This window comes from Bombus vancouverensis, chromosome 6, assembly GCF_051014615.1.
Source record: "Bombus vancouverensis nearcticus chromosome 6, iyBomVanc1_principal, whole genome shotgun sequence".
Classification (NCBI taxonomy): domain Eukaryota; kingdom Metazoa; phylum Arthropoda; class Insecta; order Hymenoptera; family Apidae; genus Bombus; species Bombus vancouverensis.
The window spans coordinates 11,551,667-11,575,757 of record NC_134916.1 but is presented as its reverse complement, the minus strand read 5'-3'; the positions used below and the strand labels follow the sequence as shown (position 1 = coordinate 11,575,757).

The following is a 24,091-nucleotide window of genomic DNA, read 5'->3' as shown; positions in this document are numbered from 1 at the left end:
CGTACTTTTAATTTATTTTTTAATTTTTTCACATTTAACGTGCACGTTATGGGCGTCGCATATTGTCCTGAATTATCGATTTTTTCCAAGTATCTCTCACAGTGTACAACAAACGGTTACTATGGATACTTTCCTCTATGAAGTTCCGGGTATGAAACTGTTCTCGTTTCCAGTGAGATAGGTACGTTTAAATATGACGTATTCTAACCGCGATATTAGAAAGATTGAACATTTTTACGCCATTGGAGAATCGGTAAAATGAACCGGACGAACGAAAAACGACGGAGCAATCCGGAAGTTTCACGTAGAAACGACTCGAGTAGCAGCGAGGAATCTTCGTCGGTTACCGAGAGCACCGAGTATTCACCATATGTGCAAAACACCAGCACGCCTCTTAGACCTAGATGGACAAATTCCGAAGAGACCAATAGGTTTCGACGAGGACAAGGAGATATCGACGATGCAGAAGAGGTGTCATCTGATAAAAAGGGATCGAAAACGTTTCAGAGACGCAAAGAGCATGTTGATCGAAAAAGGTATCAGGACAATCGTGAAAGAATCGTTGAAAAGCAGAGAGGAGGACACGACCGACGTAATAAACGAAGACACGATAGACGTTCTGAGGACGCTGCTAATAAAAGACGAAAGGAAACATCCAGTTCAGAGTCATCGGACAAAAGTTATAATGAAAGCGACTTGGAACAGTCGAAACGAAAAAGACGAGATTTAGTAGGTAAAATTGCTTATGTTGAGAATGCTTTAACTCTTTGACTGCGTGATAAAATGATACAGTATGAAAATAATTAAATCTTTAACTTTTTATAGAAAAAAATATTAATAATCGTGTTATGTATAACGACATTTAAGATGTTTCACGTCCAAGTCAAACGGTTAATAACTTTAAATACGAAAATATTAAATTAGACAGATGACTTTGGTTTGCTTTGCAGGGGATAATGAATTGCCTATTACGGAAATCTTAAGGAGGTCGCAAGAAAATGCGCGAACCAAATATGAGCATCAGGTGCCACTCCCTGTGTTAACCACGGATAAAGTTTACGTACAGCACAGGGGTGGTTTTAGTACAATGAAAATTAATCAAACAAAAGGTTTTCCTAGTGACAAGAAAACTGAAAGGGCAAGTAGCGTTGATATTCATGACGAAGACAATTCTCCGCCTATAAAGGTGGCCATTATGCTTCAACAATTTTGGAAAAATACAGGTCTTTTGTATCAAGGCCTTCTAGGCGGTATGGCGTTTACTCATTTCATCATGGTACGTTTCCATTACTTTATAAAAGAAAATCTTTCCATCATTGTGTTTTATCTTTTATCTAACCTCTTCTTTTTTCAGTTGCACGTATTTTTTAATAATTCTATAGAATTCATCGCAAAATACTCACCATTTTGTGAGATTTATACAAACATCTTTTCGTTTCTTATTGCCATGTGCATCGTTTCAACGTTCGATAAGTATGTTTACTTTGTATTAAAAAATTAAAAATCGTCGAATATCGTCTCCCAGAATTTTTTAATCTTCATAATCGTTAGGTTTGATTTGGCACGATTCGACGTGGAACATCTGCGTGAGCTTTATTTCGACCATAACAAAGCAATTATCGCAGTTCCTTTGTATCTCGTCGTTTTCTGTCTTCATCAAATCGGCGCAGAAACCGATGATCAATTAAATTTGATACATTATTACAATTCCAATCATACCGTATGGCAAAACGTAAGCAGAAGATTACACATTTACCTACAAAGTACACAAAAAATATATTTTTATATTAAAGAAATTTTATTTTAGGTCACCAATGTTCAGTCCCTTCTGGACGACTTAAATAGTTGGCAGAGGATATCCATGTCGAAAGATTTACTTGCAGTGTTTGCCTGGTTGTTTGTTTCCCTTGGTACTAAAGATGATTCGTTCTTGACTTACCTACAGTCGATGGAGAAGTACGCGGACGATATCGAGTCCTCCAGACGGTAAATGAATCAAAGTTTCTTCGGAAAAGAAGAAACTTCTCTTAATTTGGAATATCATATTTGGCTGAGGAACTGTGGCGTGTGCGATTTCAATATTTATTCGTAACAGAATAGGGTCTGATATGTACAATATTTATAAAGTTCTAAATTCTAACAGACAGTACACGTACATGTAATACCAATGAAGACAATAACATTGAGAATAAAATAACATATGGCGCGATCGTGTTGTAATAATAAAATATGTTCTTAGATTTTGTCTTGAGCGCGGCATTAAGTTGAATCAACGATTGCGCAAATAAATTTTACAAGTTTTTAAATAAATAAAAATAAGGGGGAAATAGGAAGAAGTATTAAAGAAAGATAAATTATGCACGCAAAGTGCATTGCAATTTGTTTAGAAAGAGAGAGAGAGAGAATATTCTCACATACAATCGTCGATACAACGCGTGCTCTCGTTGCACGACAAACTTTGCTATAAATAATGTGCGAAGGCTCGTATTGATTTGCGAAGCAACAGATAGATAGATATATATACATATATATATTATATTATATTACAATATAATACATATATATATATACGCATCATATATGAATAAATACTGTACGTACATTTACAAATCGCTAGCGGTTTTCTCTGCACGAATTTACATCGGCGATAATTTAAAATATCTCTGAACTTAAACGCTAACTCATCAAGGCACTGTTTACAGTTCTGTCCGAGCTTATGGATTCGTCGAATTTCACGTCGTTCCCTCGTTCGAAATGGTCGATACTTACACGTCCTCCATCTTTCCGCTGAGGTAAACGATCTTTAAGGTCCTTCGTCGAATAAATTAAGGGACAAAATCGTTTTTACGTTATAAGAAAACTCGAGGAACGCAGTCGACTTTCATAGAATAGGAGGAGAACGATCGTTTCGCGATCGCTCGAACAATCGGTTCTCTCGTTTCTCGGTACCCTTTTTTTCTGTTTTTATTTTTGGTGAAAAAGCAGGACGATCGAATGGTCCGGTTAATCGACAAATGGGGACTTGCTTTGGCCCCGAGGAACAGCGCCGTGTTTCGATCGCTACCACTGGAACACGTCGTTGTGACTTTTTACTAGCTAAAGAACGCTAAACTCCCTTCTCGTACGTGTAACTTGTGTATATACCTTTAGAAACATTTGTGCGGATTCGTTACGGCAGTATTCGAAGAGACAGCGTGATTTGTACGAGCGGAAGAACGTTCGCCGACAGTGAAACCAAGTACGTTCGACGTAGCCAGAGATCACTTGTCGCGAGTGAACGGGGCATCGTGATCGATGCTGTCCCGTTACAAAAAGAAGAACGCCTCCCCGTTCTTCCTTGAGAAAGAGAAACGGCGTACAAAAAGTTTCGGATTCGAGCACACGAGTTGCTCACGACGAAGAACAAACACGCTTTGAAATAGGCATTCGTTAAAACATTTTTTTCTAAAATTGTCATGGTTCTTTTATATGGAAAATGCACGTGGTATGACCCCGGCCAGTAGTCGAGAATTAATTGAGATTCGTTTAGGCGAGGAGGAAGTCGGTGAACTCTAAAGACAGAGTTTTTCTTTTCATCCGCTTCCTCTCGTCCGATTAATTCGATCGAAATAGGATTCCTCGTGGAGGTGAATCGGTCAACGAATGGAAGCGAGGATTTCGCGACCGTTTCGTTATCGAATATCGGTAACTCAGTGTTGCTCCTCTTTTTATTCCTCTTCTTTCCATTGAATTCCGCGTTGCACGGGACGTATAAAAGAAAGAGAAAGAGTTTCGTCTTTGAAGATTTCCGTGGCGAGGGAGATCGTCACGGTGACCCAAACGCCACGCACCGTTTACTCCATTTTTCCTCGTTTCTTTCCTTTTCGAGTCTCTTTGTACGTAATCTCCCCTTGGGAGAGGGATAGAATAGGACAGAAATTCCAAGAGTCCGTCTCTTCGAGAGGCTGGGAGGATTTCAGCGTCAGAAACGGAGGAAATCCTGAATGGCGAACGTCGGAAGAAGGATCTCCTCTTTTCAACGACCGCTCCTCTTCTTTCTTTTCCGGTACGATGATCAAACGGTTCCATCACCGTTCTGCATGTATCTGCACCAGGAACGGCCGTTGTTGTTGCTCTCGCGGATTTGCAGCAATTCTCAGTCGTCGAAATCGTGTCTGAGCTTTATATACAGGCACGAGCCAAGAACGATGCCGAAAAGCTCTAGGACCGATAGTCCTAGGCCTACTGCTCCTAAGATGATCAAGTGGTCCTTCGTCGTCTCCAGAAATTTGTAGATACAACCCTGTACAAAATTTTCAGATTCAATGATTTGATCGTTGCATTGTTTTGACACAGATCGATTTTTATATTATTGTGCAATGAAATTGTATTAAAGAAATTACGATAACGATGTATTGTCTTTACACGTTGAACGTTCTGCATATCACCCATTTATGAGTGATGAGTTTCTCCATTTACGTAAGTAAAATTTTGCAAATAATTCGCAAGAATTGATTTTCCAACTACAATTAAAAACAACTAATGCTTCCAACTTTGTCGTTTAATCTTTTACACTGGGAAAATGTTGGAAGATTTCTTTCTACGAACTCGACACATATTCGATTTATAGTAGGCGTTCAACATGTTACAGCTCATATCTTTGTAGCTCTTGAAGACCGAAGCTGAACTGAAAAAGCGTGTGCTTCAACAAGGAAGGAACAATTGGATTCGACTGAAAATCGATTGGTACCGTGTAATGGATGTTCGACGGATGATCCCTCCTTCCACAAAGGTGGGTCGGTGTCTTGCAACAGCTATCTGGGACGAGGCTTCCGTCCTTGAGAACATCCTCGCCTTTGTGCCATTCGCTCACCAGCCAATCCTCGAATCTCACGGCTCCGCAGCATTTGAACTGGAACAATGATTTACAAATAAAGTAACTGTAAATATAAATACCACTTAGTATTTATCGTGAAAAGTACATTAAACTTATTCCCATTTACGTGTATTTTCAAGTTTAATCCTCAGTTAAACCCAGACGACGAAGATTAGATCGATTCTGACTCGTATAGACGTTTCACGTTTGCTGTTACACTTCGTAATTTCTATTTACTTATTATTATTCTATTTTTTAAATTAATTAAGTCATCCTACACACCGAAAAGAAAAAGATATTATTTTTGATAAAGTTTCAGCGTGATACATTATCAACTGTGAATTACGCGCACTTTTTAGCACCTTCGTGTCGCTTAATAATTAACTCTTTCAAGTTTTGTGGCAAACATGCTGGGGCGTGGACTATAACGGTATAAATCACACCGCTGCTATTTTCCATAAAATAGCGTCTTTTACCTATTTTATAACAAGTTTATTATATCTTTTCAAGCTACGAGGACCTATCACCCGAAGCATGAACTTAATTTAACTAATTATAAAATTAAAGAGACGATACCTTTAAGAGTTGTAATGTTAAAAACGAATTCTCGAAACAAAAAGTCGCGTATAATAATTATCTGGAAATCTTTGAACGTGTAAGAAGCCTCCATCGCGTGACTGTTAAACGAAAGAGCATTCCTTCGAAAGAGTATTTCTCTTCCACTGTCGAAAGTAAAAACCATGAACATCAACAACGACGGTTCGGTCGATCTTAAGACGAACGTCGAGTTTTCTCTCGCGGGGCAGCTACGATGGGAGAGAAGAAAATCGGATCGATGCAAGGAGCCGCGGCTGCATTAATAGATTCGCAGAGGACGAACTCGAGGCCATTTCGCCACGCGATAACGATGATTTGCAGTCGTAAACGTAGCGAAGTAACAGTGGCACCGGTAGTCAGGGTATAGAGAAAAATGGCTAGGCGATATCGCGGCCACGTAAGGCAGCCCTTAGCCATTTCGCGTATTACAAAACTTAACGACATCCTACGTTGCGTTAAGAGATAGTGACGAAGAAAGATGAAAAGAAAGGCGAAGGGAGGAGAAAAATCGCTTTAGCAAACTAACCGTACCATAAACAGATATCCTTGTCAAGTACTTAATACATTCGGAATGTCGGTGATCTAAACGTTAAGTATAGCGGCATCTCTTCACAGTGAATGAAGATTCAGCGTCTGGATCATCTGTAGAGATTTGCAGTAGCGTGCAAAAAGCTTAGGTCATTTACGACTGCGATCTCATAATGGCAACTAATTATATATTCAGGAGATATCATTCCATGTGCATGATGCTACAAAGAAACAAATCTTTATATAAATTTTGTTCTTCTTATGGGAAAAAGTTTTACGTAACGGTTCTTCTTTATAAATATTCCTGGGATCTCTTCGTGTTTTGTGTTTCTTAAAATTGTTAAATTTCTATAAACTAACGTGAATACAAGGTGGAAACGTCATGTTAACGCCAAATTTCCGAACGATCTATGCTTCTTCCGATCGCTTTGGACAGCCACTATGTCATCGGTAACTTACCTCTATCTGCATTTGGTCGATCGCCGAAGTTTCCCTGCTCCTCATAGAGTAGTTCTCGAGGAACGTACGATTAAGGTTCATCTTCAATTCAGGGCCAACTTGTTCCTCGTAGAGCCGCGCTAGAGCACCGACTCCCGCTTCCAGCACGAACACCAGCATCACCACGAACACGTACTGTAGGGAAAAGGAATACAAAATGAAGGGAATTGGAGAAATAGTTCAATTTATATAACAACGATACCTATCTATCTTCGTTCTCCGTAACGGCAACATGATTTTGATTGCAATCATAAAATAATTACGACAGATCGTACAATTTATTTATCGTTACAAGCCAGACTGATCGGTTATGATAGTATTTAGGAATTTCTATGACAGTATTTGGTATCAGAGTAGCCGATCGATGTTCCATTAAAAAAAAAAATTAAACAATTAGTTTGCACAGATAGCATCGATTAGTTGAACTTCTATCTACAATTCATACTAAATAATTATCTATTTTATCGATGGACAAGTGCTTGTAACATTATGACAAATTATTCCTTAATCGATAGATTAAAGATGAGAAATTTCATACGTTCGCGATTTAACCCATTGAAAATTAATTATTTTTAGAGAGCAAACGCTCTTAAGCATTGTCAACTCGCAGGCTTTCTAACGTAACGAACGAGGACCAGGATTAAACGCTTCCGTCAAAGATTTGCGTCCCTGAAACCAGCCCCCGTACCTCCCACGATGTCGACGATCTCGATTGCGATTATCCGCCGCTAACGACTTCCGCATCTTCAAACGCGGAAAATCGTGGTTAATACTCGCGAGAGGACGCGTAAATCTTCCATGGAAGTTTCTAGTTTTGTCCAGCGAGTCGTTAACACGCGCGAACACGGTCCATCGAGCGAAACGTGAATCACGCCAATGATTCTCTCGTAGTTGGAAACGATCGAGTCTTCAACGTGGACTTTTCAGAACGGTCGATTAATAACCACACGCAACAGCGACTCGTCGAGTCCAATGATGAAAACGTGTTCGGAACCTGTTTCCTTTCTGTCGCGATAAATTATGCCACGCTTGTCAACAGCCGACTGGCACGCGACGAATAAATCGAGTTCCTCTAATTTTCAAGCAAATAAACCCAAGTCTGAGTAATTTGCCTTGCTTGTCGTCGCTTCGTTTCGCCAATCTGTTCTATTTTATGTTTCCGAACTTTTTGAGATTCGAATGGGCCCGTCATATATTCAAATTAAACAAAATTAATTCCTTTTACCGAGCTTCGTCGATCAAAACGGAAGAACCAACAGTTTGCAATTAATTTTTTTAACCCAACGTCGCGTGAATTTGTTTCGTTCTGCCATCTTGCCCTATTTCAAGATTTCGGTTTTTCAAAAATTTCAAAATTTCATTTATTCGAATTGAAAGAGGAGGAAAAGATAAATAAGGAGAATCAGCGGCGCGTAATTAATTTGTTAGAGCGACTCTTGCGTTCGCAAATTCAACTCGCGTTAATCTTCTCAAGCTCGTTTCAAGCTTACGAATTGTTTAAAAGTCGAAAGCGTGTATTGTTCGTACGAACTAAGAGAAAAAGACGCAGGATAAGAACTTTTCAATTATATTTTTTATTTAAATTTCTACAAGCTAAGACCGCGAAGGAGAATATTGTGCTGGAACATAGCGTTTCGGAAGATGGTATCGGCAAGCTTTCATCGGCAAGCTTTCATCGACAAGCTGACGAAGATCATCGGAATTAACCGAAACTTTCTTTGTGATGAAATTCGGTCTGTTACGTGTTAGAGCCGCAAAACGCTGTGCGAAGCGTTTTAGGATTTTCATGAATATAAATCCCCGACGCGTCGACGAGCTGTCCGCATGAATATTCAAGCTGCGAGGAACTGGCCACGGTCGATCGTTTCGCAAAGTTTCCAGGCGAATCGCTGAGGAAGGAAGAATTCGTTCGTGATTCGCAAAACGCGTTACCCTTTGAATCTTGAACGTTTCCAAGCTGTAACGTCTCTTCTAATCCTCTACCTTTTGAACTTTGAAAACTTCTTCAGAAAGGAACGCAACAACCTTTTTTGAAGAAGGAATACCGTGTCTATTATTTTCTATGGCTATCCCATCACTTTGGAAACATTTCTCTATCATCTTCGTAGGAAGAAACTGCTTGAAAAATGTTAACTGAACTGATTGAAAAAAGTTAACACTTTGACTTCCACGCCAAAATCACGTGTTTCGCTGAGGACACCCCTGGAGTATTTTATTATTCAAAGCATATAATGGCAAAATAATAATAAATTTATGATGTAAGACAACATTCTTCCCCAATGGACTGTTTATCTTATTGGTGGTCACGGATGACCACCGTGGCGCCTCGCTAACAGTCGATAGCGACATATTATAACAAGGCTTCGTTTATTTCAACAAACCATTCGCATTCGTTATTTCGTCGTAAGCAAAACGTGCAGAATATATTGTTGAAGCGTGTAGAAGATATTAATAAACAGTATTTGCTCATTCTATATATAATAGTAAGGTATGTTCACACTTCTAACTTCAATTATATGATCATAAAGCAGCATTTACGATTATTTTCTAAGCTGTGCTTATAACAATATTCGTAGATTACCCCTCAAAGATATGGACGCAAACACAGTGCACCGTTAGATACAAGATTTGTTCTCATTTTTTTTTTTTTTTACTGATGTTCTAATAAAAATGTTTAATCGTTCAATGGGACACTTTTTATTTCAAAGTATCTTCTATTTATCGGTTATATTCAAAATGCCCTAACTGTCAATTTTCATTCAATTTTTTTAATTGTAAGGAGTTCAAGTGCTTCGGTCACCAATGACCAGCGTGGCAGTCAAAGTGTTCATCGATCTATTTAGATTTTTATTATTCAAATAAAAACTATAAGAAGGGACACGACGAGTCACACATTTCTGTCTGTCTTCGACGGCAGAGTAATTTAAAAATTCAGTACATTGTTAACTAGTTCCACGTTATTTCAACTCTTTTGTTAATCGATTATCGCGCTATTGATTATGCTCCTGCGATGCAATTTTGAATAGTCTCCTCGGGCGATCCTGAAATATATCACAAAGTGTGATAGAAGAAAATTTCTTCCCTGAATCCGGCAATCCAATAGAAAACGACACAATGTGCATACGCGCGCTTCAATTTAAATTCAATGTACACGCGCGTGATATGTAAGTACACTACATTGGCCGCAGCATCCGAGCAGGAACGGCAATTGACAGTTTAGAATTGGACAGAACCGCTGACAGCGAATAGACGGTCGATCATGAACACTGACCGCGGTCACGGCAATCACCGCCGATATCCGTGGACAATGCAAATAAATCGATTCTACGAGCAGAAACGGCTTCGTGCTTGGCACATGGTTCGATTCTATTCGAAAGTGACGTCGTGTAACGACGCGAGATGAAAGCGGAATAAAAGCGGAATAAGATCGATCGAAATATCTCTTTTTTAAATTGTTAAAGAAAAAAAAAAATACACGGTTCGAGGAATCTTCGTTAAAATATCAATTATTATATTGGATCGTTGGAAAAACTTGTACAGTATTACGTAATTATTGATATTAAGTGCCGTTTTCTATTTGATTAGAATAGAGTATAATTAATTACGATGTGATGCAAGATTCAAATAAATATTGCTCCTAGTTGGCCATTAAATGCAGTCATTAAAGAGAAATATTCGGAAGTAATCAATAAAATGGGAATTATTTTTAAATCAATTAACGTCAATCTAACGTTAAATTAGGAAATTGAATCATTTGAATATTTTATTCTAGTTTATTTCAGTTTCTACAAAAAGTTTTTAATGTCGAAACAGAATACGTTAAAAGCTCGTAAAAGCTTGAAAGTATTCATAAAGTACTAAAAGAGATGACAAGTTTATCGAGAAAGCAATCATGAGACGATTAAATAGATGGTACAATGTCATCAATTTCGTCACAAATTCCTCAAACAGTATACGCATAGTATTTGATTAAGAACCGGAAAAAATGACGTAATAATTCTTTTGCCAAAAAATTTCTCGACCGTTTGTCTCCAAGTTTCCTCATTAAAAATCGACAGAATTTTCAAAAGGAAATCTCTGTCTCTCGCGATAAATTAAACTGTCGATTGATCGCTAGCAAACTGACACTCTACTCGATTCACCTTTTACTTTTCCCGCGTAAACGTGTAAAATCGCCGCACTTTCCTTAAAAATACCACGGTGGTCGTTATCGGGATTTACCTACCCGATGGTTGCGGCGGCGGCAAAAATTTTAATTGAACGCCGTATATGGGCTCGGCTAATGAGACGATTCGCTCGTGCCATAGTGTGCACAGGTGGTGAAAGGGAGCTAAAGACCTATGAGTGGCTATGAGAACGGAGAAGCAAAAGGTTGACCGAGACAACGCAACGTAGAAAACATTTCGCGGCGCGTAATCGGTCTTTCATTAGTCTCATTACTCGTTTCACGTAACGGTGTTCGTATACGATGGCCGAAAATTCGTGGTGCTGCATTATATAGGTGAAAATAAGGTAAAAATAAAAAGTAGCGAGATTGCGCCGAATGTTTCATCGAGTTTGAATATTTCAGCAATCTGAAAAATATGACGAATTCTTGATTACACTGAAAAATAATTTGGAAACGTAGAATAAAATTTTGTCGCTTAAGGCCTCAGTTTAGAGAAAATGGAATTTGAATACGTCACTAATGTTTACTGAGCAAATTTTTAAACTTGATTTTCTCGGAAACGTGGATCCAGACGGAAAAATTTTATTCCACGTTTTCGACTTAGTTTCACACGTACATAAATCTCCTATCGATTATCTATTCCTATTCTATCTGGGAGTTAAGCAAATTCACGTGTATTTGACGAGTTTTCAAACTCGATTTTCTCAAGAACGAAGACTTCGACGTAATTTTATTACTCTTCATTTCCCACTTATTTAGAACCATATAACCTACTTGATTTATACCACGAATTTAGGACCACGATGTAGAATTCTCGACCGAAAATGAGTGAAAATCTGCGGAGAATGGAAGTTTTTCCAAGCTGGTCGAGCTGTCGTTCTACTTTTCATATAGACCGATTGGAAAAGTAATTTTCCTGAACGCGGCGTTCGTTCGAAGGACGAAAGAATAAAAAGATAATCGACAGTTCGCGAGGCCTCATCGATCCAAAATGTTCCAATTACTGGTGATATAATGGGCAAAAATTGCATCCATGCTCGTCTAGTTGATTGGCAACTGCAACGATAGTTTAAAGCTGCCTGAAGCCGAAAGTGCTGGAGAAACGAAAGAAGGGGGGGGACAGTGGAATCAATCGGAAATCAAGATTCTCCGATCGAGTGGAATCAACAATCTGATTTCAGTCGCATGATGGATGTAATGGTTTTTTCCTTTTTGCTTCCGAAATATCGTGGACGAAATAAAATGCAGAAATTCCAGATAATCATGGAACGAGCAACGGATTCGAGAGAAACGAGCAGCGATATTATCACTTCGCCACTGTCCGATAACCGACCAACAGAAAAATTCATCATGCTCGCTGAAACGACAAATTAGAGAACGTTCAACTCGATACAAACGGTCCTGTCTTTGTTTCTTTGTACGTTTACTCAACCGATTGTGATATTGCCGTTGAATCCATATCGATGCTGGTCTTCGCTTCTTTAAATTTGTTGCCGGTTGTTTCGTTCAGTATGTGAATTTCGTTGGTGGTTATAAACCATGTTGCGTTTCGTACTGTTCGCAGATGTTCTTATCGAAATCTTTCCAGTTCGTAAGTATACGAACATTTTTAATCCATTTGCATTAACGATACGTCAATGTTATTCAGATATAATATCACGAGAAATTAAGATCAAAGGACCTTCCTATTTTATCTTGTTTTATTTATCGACAAGTAAACGAACCGGGAGTAATAAACTCTTTAAATAATAAAATTTGAAGTTTGGAAGTTTTCCTCGTAACAGATGTAAAATAGATATGAAAAGCCATCTTTTGCATACTATAAGAATAATTTTGAACGAGCAAAGCATAGATTACACGCCCCTGTTTGTTCTAAAAACACCTAGTTCAGCGGACCCTAATGGTGACGACGCGTGCTAGCGAGAGGATTTGCAACCCCTTGAGAACATCGCGCACAGGAATCCAACGTGTCCAAGTCTCCTAAGAGAGGTACGAAATAATCCGGCGCAAGAAGATCTCGACGATGCTAAACTGGCTCGTTCAGCTACCGGTGTGTAATTAAAAGAACATTAAATCTAAAATGGTCGAATCGTCGAGAACAAGAGAATTCGCAAAAAGATGTGAGATCTTCAGACAAATATCAGAGACGGGAGATACCTTCCTGGATCCTAAAACACACCAGCTGACGATGTCGTGGCTGAAAATAATAATTAATAATTCGAATTAACTCGTCTTTTCTGATTAGCAGATTAAAGCGATATATGTGGCATAACAATACTGATTATAACGTAATTTTGATTTATCATCTTCGATTATCGTACGTTCGAGTTACATCCAAACGATATTATTTCAAAGGAAATTAGAAGACAAGGAAGAAAATTCTTGAAAATATTCCCTCTAACCATAGTACTGCAAAGTATTCAAAGATTGGCCTAATTTCCTTTAATGTTAGAACTATCGACTAAAATATAAAGCTAGCAAATATAAAGGAAATGCAAAACATATAAAGTATTATATAGGAATTTTCAATGACACGGTCGTAAGGCCGTACGTAAAGTATCGGACACGCGATGTGGTCTGCAAAATGGTTGCATAATGCGCTGATTTTTATCCGAGCAGCATATGACTATCCAGATGTTGTAGCACGAAGAAGAAGCTTTTATCTATCTATCTATATATGTAAGTATTTTACAAAGAATCATCTGCAAAAATACACCGTTACAAATGTATAAAATAGCCCTGAAAAATCTTGAATTAATCGTTTTATAACCATCCTCGTACTTGTAACGTTAAATTGTCAAATGAAAATTTAAAACTACTTAAAATTCCCTCTGTTTAAGCAAACTCTCGAATCACCGATCTTCTACGATCAGAGGAAAATCACGGGTTGTTCACTTCGGATTAAAATGTTCTAATTAAAATCACTTAAAATTCCTTTTGTTTGTGCAACGCTCCAGATTCAACGCCAACGCAATGTTCGAATCACTGATCTTCTACAATAAGCTTCGCCCAACTCTCAAACCGTTTACCATTACGGACGAACAGAGGCCAGAAGAGACGGTTATTCGTACGTATCTCGGTAATGAGGTCCCGATTCTGCGAAAGGATATCCTCCGCTTTTGTCTCTTAACGCTGCTACCGCGTGGTTTTCTCCGGCCAACTGGATTAACCAGCGCGCACTTATCTCCTCGCCGAGAGTATTTCATGCAAGTAAATATAAAAGAGCCGGATAAGGCGGTCGCGATATATTTTCTATCCGTATAGGGTTAACCCTAATCACGGATATCGTAGTTTCATGCGTGTCGAAGGTAAACGGAGCGACCAACGATCCCTAGATTCGCTATCGAGAGACGGGCTCGTTACACCGCGACATGGACACGTTTTAACAAGGAGATATCGTCTATGATCCTTCGAGAATCTCCTTTTACGTCTTTCCTGCGTAAAACGGCATCTTTAACGAGCCTCGCCTCGCATCCTATCCACCTATCGTCCAACTTTTACCGTCATTTGAATACCGATTGTAGAGAGAGAGACAGAGAGAGAGAGAGAGAGAGAGAGTCATCGTGAATTACGTAAAAAGTGATACAAGTTATGGAATATATCCTGATGAAGAATTTTTGAGGATTCTTCGAGGACCTTTATCTTTCTGATTCACACAGTACATATTTTTATATCAGAACACGCAACGTATAAACTCTTCATATCTCAAGAAATGAAACAAAACTGCAAAGATCTCAAGAAGTTTCTAATAACTTTTTACGTCCATCTCATTTGCCATGAACACCCTAATATGTCTGATATTCTCATTTCTCGGGCGGGCAATTGAGTATTAGTCAAATTTTGGCTAACGGGATAGACAGGCTAATATCCTCTACACTGCTGTCTTTTGCTCACGATCGTAGAGGTACAAGTCAATTTCGCTTCTTTCCCGCTCTTTTACCTGACATTCGAACGATACATCTCAAATTGAGTACCCGATCTTACATCGTATTCTAGATATTGTAGGTGCTTCTTTGCAAAACTAGTAATTCTCACTAGTAATTCTGTTGCGTATTCGCTAGGGATTTATCAACGAGCATGTACGTCGCGAGAAGAAGACAATTTCAACAAAAAGAGTCTATCGACTAGCGAGGGAACGATTCGAAGAAACGGTCGCAATGATAAACCAGAAAGTGCTCAGGGAGGAACGTGCAGAGGTGGCTGGAAATCGGCAAATCGACGGGTAATCGATGAACTTCGAGTTCGTACCTCGATTTTCTTACTTGTACGCGTTCGTTCGAGCATAAATTGGTCGTAAGTGGCGCGATCGGCCGTTGGATACTTAGGAAGTAATGTGGTCTCGCCCGAAGCGTTCGGATCGGTGCTCGGAACGACGAGTGGAACTGGTTCGAAACCAGTCCGAGGCGTCGAGACTTGTCCGCCGATGCCAGTGCCGCGATACGTCATTTACTGGCATAAAAAAAAAATCGACCGCTACTATGGTCATGGATACTAATTGAAACGTGCCGCGTCTCGTTAATACGCGAGCTTGCTAATTATTGCTTAATGATCTCGAAGCGCGCGGTATCTGTGACACACGCAAACATCGATATCCTTTGGGACATAGCGATCGTGAATTAGGCGTATCGTTCGATCGAATGTGACCTTCGCCGTGATTATGATCACTGTTCGACGGGTAATTGCTGGTAGCTTTGATAAGAGCATTGGATTATACATAGTAAATTACACAGCCGATTATATGATTATACAATGGAGTTTGAAGGTTGAATCGATTTGATTCCTGATGAGATTTGTGACGTGATCGCTTAGGAGGAATGGAAGCTTAGGAGGCAGATAGGTATTTATCAGAGAAGTCAGTGAGGAGGGAAATTACAGAGCTTGAGATTTTGTTAGAAATTGTATTTAATTAACTGTATGGGTTTGTACTACTCGCACATGATGAATATATCAAAAGAATACGGTGGCTAGAAAAAGTATTGGCGTATACCTTTATTTTACAATGATATGTTTTTTTACTGGATTCTGTGCGTTACATTTTCATATTGTGGAATTTTTATAGTTATGTAAAAGCAACACTAAATGATACGAAATTTAGTCGCAAGTTAGGCTTGTGTTGATAAGCGAAATTGTAGGAGATCAAATTTTATTAGAAACTTTATACGTATAGTCAACTATATGTATGACAGTATTGAGAAGATGACTGAAAATATATTGACAGTTGGATATAAATCGCGGTTACGTTAGTAAAAATAGCAGAATCGCGAAGATGTATTTATCATAGAAGCGTATAGCAGCTGTTATTACTCAGCGGAAACGTTAGCCTCGTAAATGTTACTTTAGGTTACAGTAGATACAACGCGTACACGCTAAGAGCATCGAACGAACAGCGATAAATTTCTACGTTGTCGTGTAACACCGGCTAACGATGACAATTTGTCGTTTAGCGCCATGAGAATGGCGTATCATCGAAGGAGCGCGACGAACGAAATAGTATCGGAAACTATTCCTGCATCGTTCCCAACAAAATCAAAGACTCCATCGAGGAAGACTAAGTGACTTTTCATCAAATAATCGTAATCTTCGCTAATCGATTTGAACAAGTGGAGAGCCAAATTAAGAAGAATCTGTTCTCACAGATCTCTGTGCGGTTTGCAAGGGTTGTTAGTGGAATTTAACTATCATTTATGTGGAATTAAGCGTGAGCCAGTCCACGAAGGTTGCAGGCTCAATGGTAGCGCGAGATACCAGAGCGGTGCTACGCTAATTCTCGCTTAAGCACAATTTATAGCTTAGCAGGGAACGCTAGTTTTCAGATAGAGAAACAACGGACAGGTTCGAAGGACGAAACTTTGCATTGAAACATATGGTTATTTCAAACTACGGAACTTTGTATAGAGTTTAATTATTTATTCAATAATGTAATATCGTAACAGGAAAAGCGTATTAGATAAAAGAGAATACGCGATATGAAAACACGCGATGTAGACCACTGAAAATGTAATGAATTGTGAATACGTCGATACACAATGTTGGAGAATGGCATTTCGACTGGGAAAATTCTGACAGGGGCAAGCGAATGATTTTGGTCATTTCCTGCTACTTAATTCTTCATTTCTACGAATTTCTGTATTCATAATAATAATAAATTACAAATGTTTGAGTAAACTCATATTTTTATTAACATAATTAAGAGAGTATTACTAGCTAGGTATCTAAATATTCGAAATACTCTTTGGCTTTTTTACTTTCGTCTGGTTTAAAGAAAGTGTAAAGAAACATAAGGCAAAACTATTTTCTTCGAACTATTCTGAAAATTTATTAAACGAAAATCTCAAACCGAAAAATCTTTGGCACCGAAAGTGCTCAAATACTTACAAGATGAAGAAAATATAAATTTTTGCAAACATGGATGAGATATTGTGAATACGTATTAAAGTCCATTAAGCTGCCAGACTGCGTGTGACGGCATATCCTCTCTCGGTGAATTATGTCGTTGGAGCGCAAGAAAACAAGGAAGCTTTTAAAGTGATTCTTTTTTTTCGTTCCTTTTTCTATTTTTTCGTTTCTTTCTCTGTTTTTCCTTTGCTCATAAGAGAAAATCGCCTTCGATTCCGTTGATCGAACTTCAATGCAATCTGAGCTTTCGAAGCAATTCCATAGAAAATATCCTTGGTACCGTATCAACCGTAACGAATGATCTTCTCCGCGGAAAAATCTGGATATTTTTAACAGCATTCTCTCTATCTATTTGTTTTACTTTAGCACATTTAGCTTTGACGATAGAACCGCCATTGGATCGCGAACGTCGCGATCAACAAGGGGAGACTTTGCCGAGGAGTTCAAGCGATAATGTCGGAGGCAATCGACTATGCGTTCAAGGCGAAATCGACCTTGTGATTAAGTATTTTATTACGTGTTACTACGTGGATTTCTTTATAGTGGAAGGTGTATTTTATGCAGAGTACAAAAAGTAGCGCGATCTACATATAGCTAAGATTTATTTCACTGGTAGATAAGCAGCTGATTTAGAATCTTCGAACTATGTAACGACGATAAGCTCCGTTTACTCGTAACTTTAATTACTATCTTTTCAAATTAAAAAGATCGAAGAAGTAAACTTGAAAAAGTGCTATGCAGTATATATTGTACAAAATTTTTAGACCATCCACGGATAACGATCTCGTAACGATGCAACTCAAATCACAATCTTAATCCTAAGTCCTAAATTAATGTCATAAGATACGGATAGACCGATTTAGAATGATGCATGAGATGAAAGCAGATCAAAGACGTAAATAATTTATTCAAAATACTATAAACTTCCTGTTTGATAAATGGCACAGGACTATTGCATGGTACTGTGTATCCCTTCGTAAGTCCCATTAAAGTCAAATCTGAAATGAATGGTATTATGAATTCTTCCTTGTGTGGTATTACCATATGATAATCGAATTAAATTAACGAAAAATGATATTACAATATATTATTATTAAAACATATCATTGCTGTTAATTCTTTAACCGATTTCATACGTTATAGGAAACACATAGAATAAAACAACAGGCTTCACAGGATCGGTCAAAATCTGCAATTGGGAAGAGCTATCGATGGTATAATGTAAACGAGCAGCCTTTCAAGCACTCTCTTCTTCTACGCCATTCCTTCATTTTCATCGAGGAAGCGAGCTTTAACAGCGGACAAAGTCTCCGTGCCTGGAGCAATAATGTCGGAGGCAGCGATGCAAGTCAAAGGGAAGTTCAGCCCCACAGCCGAGAAAGAAACGGAGCTCGTAGATGGGCATTGAAGCTGCCCCGGAAACGGAACTTCGAGAAATCTTTTTTTAAATGCTTCGGCGAGAACGTCCCTCTCAATGGTGGCGAACCATTTTAATTACCATCGTGAATATCCTTTTCTTCCGTCTTCCATTCGAACGCTTACATCATAAATGGAATTTTTCCTCGAAAAGTTTTAGAACGAGAAGGAGAGGAAACACGGAGAAACGAAAAGGTAATGGAATGGAGGACAAAACGACAGCGAGATGAATTCACGATAGAATCGAGATCGCGTAATATTCGACTTACAATGTGGTTTCTTTTCCAATCTCCAATGCTAAATCGTGACGTTTTAACTCGTGCCGGATCTTTGACACGGTGACTGAAATTCAAAGGGAAAGACGATCCTCTTCGTTTTATCGATATGAAAGCGGTAACACTTAATTCGAGCATCAGTATAAAAATAATCCCCAAGAATTATTAAGCCATCTTAGTGTCGTGTCAAATAATATCAAAGAATAATATGTCATTTAACACTATAACATAATTTACGAATTTAATAGAAACATTTACAATTTTACAATTGAAAATAATAAATATATACATATGTACACCCTAAAATAAAAAATTGTATTTCTATGTACACTCACTGTGCTCTTGACCCTTTTGCGTATAACGTAAAGTGTTATTCATTTTTGAAAATAAATGATTTACATTTAAAATTTGAAATTGCCTTTCTCCTTTATTTCCACACCATTCGAAGATTTTCAGCTCTTTCCTAGGGATTCGAATTCCTGTGATTCGATTGTAAACCGCCACCTTGGTCTTAAGCTCACCGTTACAGCTAATCTCTTTCATCTATATTTTACTTTAATCTTTTTCTAGATCTCTGTATCTGGTAACTATCTATCATTGTAAATGCATGCATTCCAATGGACTCATCCCGTATAGAAATAAAAAATTCAGTAAGTTGTATCTTACATAGCTGCAATTTGGTCTATACAGCAGCGTTAAAAAGAAAAGATCGTTTCCTAGACGAAACTACGTGAAGCTCTACGATACTTAGTTATGTATGAAACTAGTAAGCTTTTCCTAGCTTCGAATAGAGTATTCGAGAAAGTTTCGTGAACGATTGTCCTATTAACCAAAGAGCATCTGCTACCAAGGTTATAGGCAATTCCGTAAACGATAGCTAGAGTGGCTGGTTTCTCTAACATTCCAACCTTCTATATCATCCTCTGCTTTATCTTTGCTTCTATCTCTCTTGGCTAGGCGCGTTTACCCAGACCGGAGAATTAATTAATCAGACAATAGTGGCACCCTGATAAATGGCCGGCACGGAAGCGCATGATCGATAAGAGACACCGTACTACCCATCAACGGTGTTACATGTTCTCGACAAAGCGATGAATCTTACGGAGACGCACGAGGACCGTTTCCGATTCGATCGACTCTGTCAAGATTATTGGCTAAAGTGGATTCAGAGGCCGTAAAGCGGTTTTCTTACGGTGAATTAAATAATGCGAGTCAATTCTGCTAGACAGGAATTGATGTTGCCTGGTTGAGGTTGAACTTCGTTATCCGACCTTTCATTTTTCACGACAGTTTTTGGTACCGACTTTGTGGAGTGAGTTCTTGATATTACTTACAGTGGACATAGAAAGCACTTGTACAAAGATTAATTACTAAAACCTTGTAAAATCGTGTACATTGAATGAAGAAATGAATATAAACGTACGAATATAACATACGTGCAATGGAATGCCCGTACACTTGTCACGTTGCGATCAAACCTACGAGTTTAAAATATTTATTGCAAAAACAAGAAATAATTATACAATTAGTATTTAATAAGATTTTTTTTTTGATTCTATATCTTCGCAGTGCTTCGTGGAAAAATAAAGATATCCGTCCAGTACATACTACAAGCGTACCAATAAATGATCACTTACAACGTATTCAACCATATGATATATGCTGAAAGAGATAACGATTGATTCAAGCCAGCAGAGGTCGATCGAGTCGAAAGAGCATTCATCAGTGTTTCGCGGAAAAATAGAAATATCCTTTGATTACTTACTATAAGAAGAACGCATCTATTTTCAGAGGTTACACCGCCGCATCCGAGCCAGCTACCGACTACAGCCAGGACACCTGCGACGATCAAAGCGTAAGCTAGCGCCGGGTACGTCGAGGTCGTCATCAGGGACACGTAGTTGTGCTTCGAAATCACCGTCCAGATACCGATTCCGCCCACTACCAATCCAGATAACTGAAACAAAAATAAACCAGTAGACGCTCAAGTTCTGCACGTTCTGTTAATCTTTAATTAATCACCGCAATGCTGGGTGCATGAGGGATAAAACGCGGTTGAATACGCGTTTTATCCTTTCTCTCGCGCGTTTACGCGCTCAGAGCCAACAGAATTTGCCTATTCGTTTTTCTGTCAAATAAACCTGCACGGAGTAAGTGATTCGCAGTTGGCTTTTCGGCTAATCGTATTTCACCCTATGCTAAACTCGTTAAGCCATCTCCGTGTACATACTAAACCTGTATACGCCATTGTGAAAGTTACCATTTGCCCACGAGATACAATCAACGTGTCTAAGTTCAATTAATTCGTTCGATTAAAAGTGTAGTAAATGGAAACAGTATAATGAGGCCATAAAATCGGTTAGTGGTCGAAGTTTAGGATTTTCGGCAAGAATTCAATTCACATGTATTACGAATCATAAGGATTTAGAACAGAGTTCAGGGGCATGCAATATCTAGTCAGAAATAGTTCTTCCTTTTGTAATATGTACATTCCCGCTTCTAAGGATTGTAATAACGTATTATACTTATACCGAAAATTCACAGAGTGCGTGATATATAACAACATATGAAACACCCAAATTATAATCTTCGTCGTTAATTTTAACAGTCAAAACGAATATCTATTTCAATTCTGTTTCTTTAATTGAACCTATGAAAATATACATATGCACTCTGAATATTGTATATATTTTTTAATATTATGTGTATTCTCTGCAATTTATTTACGATGTAGCTATATGATGGATAGGACGACGATATCGCAATGGCGTATATAACCATGACGTCTTTGATACGTCAGTACGTTTTATTCTGCCGATATCGAAGTTCGAATTCCATCGAATTCGGTCATAGTGCAGATACGGTCACCGCCCACGAACAGTCGGTACACAACGTCGAACGTCGTCGATAACCGTCCGTGCCCTTCCGTATCTTTTCTCCACGACGATTTATCTATTTTTTCGTTTCTCCTTTTCTGTATTTCGTTTCCATTTTTCTCCTCTTATTTTTTCGCTGCCTTGATTCCAGGGAATTTTTGTTCGTCCGGCCAGTGACAACGCGGTAGCGACGCCAATCGCCTCTCCCGCGGGAGCAGCGGTGGAAAGCACTAGGAGATATACGGACAACGTCCACGTAAATATCGGTGGACGCGCGATATTTACGGTATCCAGGAATGTGCAGTGTACGCGGTCAGTGTGGTCTGTGTTCGTGCAATGACCAAGCTTCTAGACACGTGTGTTCGACGAACCAAACGTTCCTGGCCATTATCCGTACTACGAAAGATGCACACGTGAGATCGTACTTTATCGTTACCGGCGATAATCGTGCTAGAATTTTTTCGTTTGTAACTATTCTCTTGAAATAATGTAAATTCGTGGAGAATTAGCAGATTTTCATAATATCTTTTCGTAGAATAGTTTTTTATACTTGCTGCAAATGTCTTATTGTATTATTAAATCGTTGTATAAACATTGTACAAATATGCCGTGGAAGAATATTATTCTTATACAGGCTTAATAGAGTCTTGTTGTAGCATTGTATCTCTTTTTACTCCACTATACGTGAACGTACTGTTTTCTTTTAGAAGTACAATGTTTTTATTCTTCCCTTTGTTCGAATCTATGCTAGGAACTAAAACAACTAAGTTTTGGAACGTGTTGGAATAACAGTCTAAGTGTAGTTCGTTATTCTTCGAACTATACAGAAACATTTGTGTTGAATATACATGGATAACATTTCATTAATTTATTTTATCCGAAATTGAAATAAAATCTTGTACGAGGCTGATACCTCAGCTGAAATTAATGTGTCATATTTGTGTGACACATAGTAACGAATGCGTTAATTATATAGTTAATTATCTGCCAATCGTATCCAGGTTAATTATACTGGTATAATGTTGCATCGGTATCTAAATTTGTTTCTCATTAGCACATTGCTTTTCCATTTTTTATTTATTTTAACGATTAAGAAATTAAAGATTATTCGTAGCTACCAATGTTATCCTATAATGTTAAAATTTCCCTAGTGTATGGTACAGTGTGCAACGGTATACATAGATTCAGGGAAACGGAATCTCCAGGGAGCTCGATGAATCAAAGCAGTAGTCCAAATTTAGGGTCATAATCTCATCCTACTCGTGTAAGTCTCTCTAGAAAGTATCAAGTCCAACATATGAAATATCTGTTTTCTTTGGACGAAATAGGTATGCTTTTGCTTTTCACCGGGATAAATATTGACATACTTCTGTTATCGAGATATAATATTTCCAATACTACTACTGAAAAAATATTATTGTTCTAGATTTTATAAAATCTTCGTGGATTCACCTCGTTCTTTATCTTCAGAGCTGCTGGTATCTCTAGAAGAAAATTACAAAATCCAACGACGAATAATATGTTCCTTAGCAATGTTTTATACACTATAATAAAACAATTTATGTGTTCAAGAACTATGTTAGTATCTATGCAGAATGACTTTTAAAATAGATATGTAACTAAAATTTTATAGGTATATATTCATTCGAAGTAGAATATTCAGGAAGAATATGTAATTCTCGTTGCAGATAGAATATCGAAGACTTTGCAGCGCTATAATATATAAACGATACAGGGAATGGAAAAACATAAATCAACCTTTACTTCTACATAAACCATACTGCAGGCAATCTACGCAAAGGATATGAAGCGTTCAAACGGGCATTTCATACGTTACAGCCTAATATAACCGGGATTTGTTTTTGACCGGAAAGAAATAGTTGCCTGTCATATATCCTAACGTTCTACGCGAGCACATATTGCAAAAATTATAAAACTTTTCTATCTCATCGCATGGAGCCGTAAATTTTCGAAATGGCCACGATCGAAAAAGGGTTTGCATCAACGGTTAATCGATATTCTTTTATCTACGACGTTCATCGGGCCGGTTCTTTTCGGGGCTGACAGAACGAAACCGCACCTACGCATTACACCATATATCTTCGTAGAAAAATCCGGCCAGGAATGCTTCGAATCCAAGTTGATATTGGTACATACTGTATACCATGTATCTGAATACTTAGAGGAACTCTGTCCACATGAACATATTATGTGTGTTTTACGAAACGTTTTGAAATTTCATTAGCACCGTAATGCGACCCGAGTAACATGATTATATTGGTAAAGTTTGAAACCAATTTGAAAGTATATATGTGTATAAAGTGTACGGAGTAGGTATACGTACTATAAGTTACACGATATTTAGTGTAAGTGTACGTATATTTGGCGGAGATCAGACAATTATTTAAACTACATATATACAGCGTGTACCAATTCTTTTTATCAAATATGTGCTTGCAATACATATTTTATAATTGTTATA

The 24,091-nt window shown here is 38.2% G+C and overlaps 2 protein-coding genes and 1 long non-coding RNA gene across 7 annotated transcripts in view; 2 read left to right on the top strand and 1 right to left on the bottom strand.

Annotated features, from left to right (window-relative positions):
• The first annotated feature begins 127 nt into the window (after nucleotides 1–127).
• On the top strand, nucleotides 128–18,929 carry LOC117155644 (uncharacterized). 4 transcript variants are annotated; one of them, XM_033331835.2, is made up of 6 exons: nucleotides 128–733; nucleotides 951–1,276; nucleotides 1,355–1,473; nucleotides 1,552–1,732; nucleotides 1,808–1,986; nucleotides 4,631–4,932. In XM_033331835.2, the coding sequence occupies exons 1-6, from the start codon at nucleotides 259–261 to the stop codon at nucleotides 4,650–4,652; spliced, it is 1,302 nt and encodes a 433-aa protein (XP_033187726.2). In that variant the 5' UTR covers nucleotides 128–258; the 3' UTR covers nucleotides 4,653–4,932. The 4 variants fall into 4 exon arrangements, with proteins under 4 accessions (XP_033187726.2, XP_076475504.1, XP_076475505.1 ...); XM_076619389.1 differs by lacking the exon at nucleotides 4,631–4,932 and adding an exon at nucleotides 18,186–18,929 and having other exon boundaries at nucleotides 951–1,473; XM_076619390.1 differs by having other exon boundaries at nucleotides 951–1,473; nucleotides 4,646–4,932.
• Nucleotides 2,390–24,091, bottom strand: part of LOC117155649 (CD151 antigen) — an 89,720-nt gene continuing 68,018 nt past the window's right edge. For both annotated transcript variants that reach the window (XM_033331860.2, XM_033331861.2), the window contains 4 exons: nucleotides 20,499–20,690; nucleotides 6,440–6,613; nucleotides 4,730–4,891; nucleotides 2,390–4,282 (listed from right to left, as the gene is read on the bottom strand). In XM_033331860.2, coding sequence (XP_033187751.1) covers nucleotides 4,136–4,282; nucleotides 4,730–4,891; nucleotides 6,440–6,613; nucleotides 20,499–20,690 — 675 coding nt within the window. In that variant the 3' untranslated portion in view covers nucleotides 2,390–4,135. The remainder of the gene's footprint in view (nucleotides 4,283–4,729; nucleotides 4,892–6,439; nucleotides 6,614–20,498; nucleotides 20,691–24,091) is intronic.
• On the top strand, nucleotides 21,628–24,032 carry LOC143302862 (uncharacterized). Its single transcript, XR_013058689.1, has 3 exons — nucleotides 21,628–22,022; nucleotides 22,761–23,187; nucleotides 23,298–24,032. It is a non-coding gene; the product is annotated as an uncharacterized LOC143302862 (long non-coding RNA).